Source organism: Helianthus annuus, chromosome 2 (genome assembly GCF_002127325.2).
Source record: "Helianthus annuus cultivar XRQ/B chromosome 2, HanXRQr2.0-SUNRISE, whole genome shotgun sequence".
In the NCBI taxonomy this organism is placed as follows: Eukaryota; Viridiplantae; Streptophyta; class Magnoliopsida; order Asterales; family Asteraceae; genus Helianthus; species Helianthus annuus.
This window is the reverse complement of record NC_035434.2, coordinates 8049017-8055806: the sequence shown is the minus strand read 5'-3', so window position 1 is coordinate 8055806 and position 6790 is coordinate 8049017. Positions and strand designations below refer to the sequence as shown.

Here is a 6790-nt window from a genome sequence, read left to right as displayed (position 1 = left end):
CGTAATTATATTTATATTTATATTTATATTTATATTTATATTTATATTTATATTTATATTTATATTTATAAATATATATATCCTAAACACTCGGAAACTAAGTCGTTTTCGAGACTTAGTTTTATCCCGAATATAAACGGGATCAAATAACCATAGTTAATTATTTCAAACCATAATAAGAACACCTTCGTAGGGTCGTTTTATTAACAACGCAGTAGAGCTCGGACACGTAGTTTAACTACGTTGTATTATTAGAAACTGATTAGTTATTCCCTATTAGGAATATTATAGATGCACGCTAGCTTATTCACGTTCTTGGAATGACACTTCGGAATCATGCTAAGCTAGCTTTGCACAGGAATATCCAGGTGAGTTCATAACCCCCACTTTTTACGGTTTTACATTTTTATAAATGTTTTCGGGGGTGGAAAGACATGCAAGTTTTTGCAAAAGAAAACACTAATTCGATGAACGAAAACACATATTTATAAACCATGTTGCAAATGAATTTCAACGAACTCGAAAGGTTTACGAAAGGTTTATACTAAACATACCGGTTTTACAAAACAAACGCGTATTTTCGCAAACGTGCATGATTTTCATGACTAGTGATGAGAATGTCCTAGTTACAACAACGGGACTGGGTTGGCCTGCGTACGAAAAACGAGACAACTCAGTGAGATCATGTCTCCCTTTTCTTTCAACGTTTCGGTTTACAACTTTCGGGGGGGAAATACATGTCAAACTTAGGTATGATTAAGTTATGGAATGAACTCTTAGATCATGTGAGCATAGGCTGTAACTGAGGTGCCATTAATCCTTTTGAGGACCAAGGAACAAAGGTTAGATCTAATGGGTACGGACGAGCCCCACTCACGGTCCATGGGTGACCACTTAGAGTGCTGTTGTGTCCCAGTCGAGGTGATTCGACACTAAAAATTGCCTACGCGGGTTGAGTACCTCCTATGTCGTCGCATATATTAATGTCCTCGCAAAACATTAATGATCAACATGTTCATAGACGCTTTACATACCAACTTACAACACTATAACTTTCAAATGTTTTTAATATTCATTTGACGCAAACTCATAATACATGTATTTACAAACTTTGATAATGTTTTCAACTTGTGTACAAGTAAGAGGACGTGTTGGTCCTGCTTACAAATACTCTTTTGGGCTCGGCCCATTCTCCCTCGTGCAATGCACGAAGACTCTTGTGGGCTAGACCCACAGTTTTCATATAACATGCCAAGAAACTCATTTTACTAAATTTTCTCCACAGCTTTTAAACCGGTATACAAAATGATTTGTTTAAAATCTTTTTAAAACAAACTATGAACTCACTCAACTTTATGTTGATTTTTCGCATGTTTTTTCTCAGGTTGCATTTTCAAAACTATGGAACGGTTGGAATAGGAGAACCCATGGGAATTCGAGTACTTAGCATGCGTTCAATTTCTAGAAGTCTTAGCTTATTTGTTTCCGCTATGCAATGAAGATACCGGTCCAGTCACGCCAGCTCTGATATTTCGGGGTGTGACATATACACGACGTATATAAAGGGTCAAAAGAGAATTTTACCATATGTTTGGGGTTAAAAAAAAACTACCCTTTATATATGTTGCGTGTAGGCTTATACCCGGCGTACATAAAGGGTCGAAAAAACAATTTATCCCTGGATTGGGCTGCGTATAGCTCCCAATCCAGGGGTAAAATGGTTTTTTTACTATACGCCGCGTATAGCCCTGTATGTGGCGTATATATGGGGCAAGTTTGGTAAAAAGACCACTTTAGCCATGGATTAGGGGCTATACGAAGCCCAAACCAGGGGTAAAATTGTCTTTTTAACCCTTTATATACGCTGTGTATATAAAGGGTATTTTTATTTTATTTTTTTAGAAACATTTATACAATATTAATCATTTCAGCAAAGTTTTATTAAAAAAAATAATTTTTCTATTTTAAATAAACAAAAAAATAAGTATGTCTTGCAAACTTTTGACTCTCAAACCTTGTTTGGAAAAATAACCGTATCAAATCGAAATTATGATGAATAACACCGGAAGTTTTGAAGCAACTTTACTTCGACTCTTTTCTTTTTTATATACAACACACATAGACGACTTACATTGATCCCTATTTAAATCTTTCTTTACTTTTCAGAACTACTGATAGTCTTTCGAGGTAATTTCCAGTAGGTCCCATTTCAAAAGTAGTGGTGGACTTGGACTTTATTTCTATAAAACCTTACACAATTCACATGGCTTCTTCCACATCTAATCCCTGCTCATTTCTTAACTCAAAGCTTCCTTCTAAAATTTCATATCCACAATGGTTGAACTTTTACCAGAATCCTCATCAACTGATGATAATAACCATACATATGAATGCCGGTATCAAGACGTTTTTGGACGATGAAGAGATCAAAACCGAAGAACTATACAGGTGATAAGGAGAAAGAACGCATCGTTGATATGTGGAGGTCATGGGCCTTGCATGATCATGATAAGTGTATCCGAACAAGGAAATAAAATCACAATTCCTACTTTATTCAATTCAAGTAGCAATGGGCTCGATTTCGGTTGAGGATAATAATCTAACCAACCGAACAATGCACAACGTGGCAATGTCTTTGTTTCTCGCCGCATCATGCGCGCACCAATCGGTTATTAACCAAAACCGGTTATCAGTGACCAATAACGAAATCGTTAACCTAAACTAAACCGAAAACAGACGGAAACAAACTGAAATCAACAAAAAACTGAATTAACTGAAAACCGAATTAACCAAAAACCGGTTATCAATCTTTTATACCCTCGTTTAACCAAAATTAGCTGAACCGAACCGAATCACTCATACTTTCATATATTTTTAGCTTTTATACCTTTAGTTCATATGTTTTATGTTTTATATTTTATATCTCCAATTCATAAATTTATACTTTCATTTCATGTATTTATACATCAATTCATATATTTCGTAGCAAAAATTTAAACGTAAATTAAGTTTTTGCTATTAACTGAAATTAAATGAACCAAACCAAAAAATCGTTAATCTAACCGAATAAACCGAAGTGATTAACCAATAATCGAATGGTTAATAAAATAGACTAACAGATGACTTTGGTTTCAGCGTCGGTTGAGGATAATAATCGAACCATGCACAACAGAATGAAATGGATTACCAATTACTTCGCTTTTGATATATATCTATCATAATTATGCTACAATATATATATTATATGAATAAGTAAGATACAAAAAACGAGTATCGCAATGCGATGTGTCGCTCCCGTCGCATTGCGTAAACATCTTGCTAGTTAAATATCCTTTCTTAAGTACTTGTATGTAATATATCTTGACCAAAATACACCTCTAGCCTCCAAACGATCCCTTGTTCCCAGAGCTATAGATTTCTAGTTTCAGCGCGTTTCATCTCCAAGTTACATTTAAAACAATCTACCGGGTCTTCTAAATCCTTTAAATAAAATCTTACGAGCCCAAAATTCGTTAAGTGATCCATACGACTCTTTAACTATAATATAATATCGACAGAAAAATAAAATAGAGAAAACTGAAATTCGGATAGTCCATTTACTCTTAACCAGACAGCCCGATAGCCCATTTACCAACATTCATATTTATTTCCAGATTGGCAAAACCCTAAAATTCGTAATTCGGTCAGTTTCAAGTTTTCTCAAGGTATGTATGTGGGTTATGAATCTATTACTTGTAGTTTTGATATCCAGTAATTTCTAACCTAATTGTAAATAACAGACACCGATTCAGGGTTCTTTTTTTTTTTTTTTTTTTTTTTTTTTTTGTGATTGCAAATTAAGGTTTTGACCAAAATCGTTTGTTGTGCAGCAATGAGTCCTTGGCAGATTGATAATGGTATTGGTAGGTCTTTTTTTTTTTTGCTTTTAATATTGTGTTATGTATTTATGTGTATTTTGAAATTAACCCTTGTTGGTTACATACAGGCAAAACTAAAGGGAAACCATGCAAGAAGACATACCTTGATGTTTTGAAATTAATTTGTTTGTGAGTTAATAGCCAAAGTGGTCCCTGAGGTTTGCTTGCTTTTGCCACTTTAGTCCAAAATCCAAAATTTTTAAATCTGGGTCCCTGAGATTTGGATTTTGTTGCCATTTTAGTCTAAATTTCAAAAATTCCTTTTTTTGACTGTTGCAACCAGTCTATTTTGTTCTTTTGTGCAGGGGTATTTTGGTCATTTTTATGAGTTATTATAACAAACTCAGATCAAGAACCCAGCCCTGCGCAAAAGGACAAAATAGGCTGGTTGAAATTTGGAAAAGTCAAAAAAGGGGGTTTTTGAAATTTGGACTAAAATGGCAACAAAATTCAAACCTCAGGGAACATTTTGGCTATTAACTCTTTGTTTGTTATGCTTTGAAAATAACCATGCATGCATGATGTATGCAGGCAAGAAGGGCAGCAGGGGCAGAGGATCACCACCTGGCCTGGCTGCAGGTGGTATGCGTCTTTCGCGTACCAGATTGTTCATTACAAACAAGCGCAAGGCCAGAAAATCACCACCTGGTCAGTCGGAATGTATGTATGTTGTTGATATTAAGTGTATGTATGTACGTATGTTCGGAAATTAACCAACCGTACATACAGGTAATAAGGAGAAAGAACCATCCAACGATGGCGACAGTAGTGGTGTGAGTCATGAATATATCGTTAATATGTGGAGGTCATCGGTCTTTCATAATCATGATCGGTGTAGGTGTACCCTATCACGGGAACAAAAGCTCGCCCCCTACTATAATCGAATCCTGGAGCGAATGGCGCGTGATGAAGGTAAACGTATTTAATACATCTGTCTCTTTGTATCTGTCTATCTAGCTAGCTAGTAACGTCTTACCATTTTTATTATATCTTCAGCTAAAATTGTAGATGTTTCGACGGCCGAGGATCGGGCAGCGACCAGGGTGAGCTTGCTTAGGTTGTTGTTTTTACTATTTACGTACACTAGTTTGCTAATCGAATGAAATTCTTAATTAGGCTCTAATTAACCGATGGTTTAATTACGTTCCATCTGATAATTCTGAGACGGAGGAGGATTCAACTGACTCGGATTAATTATGATCGGAGGAGGTATGTTACTTATTTTAGCAGCGGGCGGGTTTCTTTTATGTATAATTCATAGAAGGGGTATTCCTTTTTAAAAAATTAAAAAATAAATAGTCAACTATCTCAGTTTTTATTTTTTAACTACACTTCCAACCTGTTTGTTTTTCTTTAAGCTGATAATTTTTAAAGCAAATGAGCTGGAATTGATGTAATCAATGTATGTAGGAGGACACATTTACCCTTTTTTTTTTTTTAAGATAATAATACCTTAATTCTGTGATTTTCAAATTGTTGGAACAGGCATCAATGTATGTAGGGGGACACATTTACCAATTACCATTAGCTTTGTTCTTGACGGAGACGAGGGATTCTTGTTGATTTGTGGATGCCAGTTTACAGGTTTAACATTTGTGGTTTTTTGTAATGTTGTTTGAATGATTATAGACATTGGTTGCACTGATCAAGTGACACTTTTCTTCTTAAGCAAGCCCCCCAAAGGGTTTGCAGATAGTGAGATTAAACGTTTAACGGATAGTCATATGGAACGCGGTACGCTCCGGTACGCGGCACGAAAACTGGTACGCAATTCGGGCCTTTTTAAAAATCGGTACGTTGGGGTAAGTTAATTTGGGAACGCTAATTAGGTACGTGGTACGGTGTATGAAATCGTTCTCTTCAAATTCATCGTGGTTTCTATCTCTGTTGCTTCTGATCTTGTGTTTTCTATGAAATCGTTCTCTTCGAATTCATTATCGCTTGCATAATTTTGTTGCCGCATTCCAGAATTTTGAGTATCCTGTCTTGAGGTCGACCCACTCTTACCGAAAGCCATTTGCTAATTGCTTACTGTTTTGTTTTTAACTGAGTGAATTGAATTGAAATATTGTGAACTAGATTGATTGTTATACCATGTATTTATAGTTAACATGGGATGGGTAATAATTAAAGTGTGTTAATTGTAGTGTGAAAAGTTAATGGCGGGAAAAAAACTCTTCAGTTACCTCTAATATATAAAAAGCGGGGAAAAGTTAATGGGTTTTCAAATTCCGGTACATGAATCTGGCTGTACCGGAACGCCAACCACTACAAACGGAAATGCGTTTCGGATTAATTAAAAACGTGTATTCACCGATTGGAACACTATTATGGTACACAATCGGGAACGGTCCAAATTAGCGATCCGGTACGCGTACCGGAGGCGATTGGGACGACTCTGTACCGCAATTCGGTACAACCGATCTGGTAAGCGATACAAGGGTCTTTTAGTGTTTCCTGTGACTATGGTTTAACGCTCACCACTCTGCCACCCGTATGGGAGTATGGGTTTCGACAAGCGAAAGTCTATCTTGCATACGATTTTGTTTGGATGTTTGTTAAACCCTAAAGGTGACTAAATATACGGGATTGGATAATGGGTCAAAAATTATATTTATCATGCTTAGTAAAATTCAACAAAATAGCAAAGTTATTGATAGGGTAAATTTATATTTATCATGCCAAGTAAAATTTATATTATATTTAACTAGTATTAAAATACTTAAAAGTAAAAATCAAAGATTAAAGGTAAATTTTAGTATTAAAATGGATCATTATCAATTTACAAATTGCACAAGACGGTATGACTTACACATAAAAACAACTCAGCAATTTCACAAGTTTCTAAGAAGATTCTATTCATTGTTTTCACA

The 6790-nt window shown here is 35.5% G+C and overlaps 1 protein-coding gene across 7 annotated transcripts; it reads left to right on the top strand.

Moving 5' to 3' along the window:
- Nucleotides 1–3530: 3530 nt before the first annotated feature.
- LOC110909696 lies at nucleotides 3531–6027 on the top strand. 7 transcript variants are annotated; one of them, XR_004870315.1, is made up of 9 exons: nucleotides 3534–3704; nucleotides 3870–3902; nucleotides 3986–4075; nucleotides 4449–4577; nucleotides 4647–4829; nucleotides 4914–4960; nucleotides 5034–5126; nucleotides 5403–5501; nucleotides 5591–6027. XR_004870315.1 is itself a non-coding variant. In XM_035978972.1 (7 exons), the coding sequence occupies exons 2-6, from the start codon at nucleotides 3872–3874 to the stop codon at nucleotides 5109–5111; spliced, it is 450 nt and encodes a 149-aa protein (XP_035834865.1). In that variant the 5' UTR covers nucleotides 3535–3704; nucleotides 3870–3871; the 3' UTR covers nucleotides 5112–5126; nucleotides 5403–5634. The 7 variants fall into 7 exon arrangements, 4 of the variants coding, with proteins under 4 accessions (XP_035834865.1, XP_022010213.1, XP_022010210.1 ...); XR_004870316.1 differs by having other exon boundaries at nucleotides 3531–3704; nucleotides 4449–4565; nucleotides 5403–5634; XR_002575568.2 differs by having other exon boundaries at nucleotides 3536–3704; nucleotides 5403–5634.
- The last annotated feature ends 763 nt before the right edge of the window (nucleotides 6028–6790 follow it).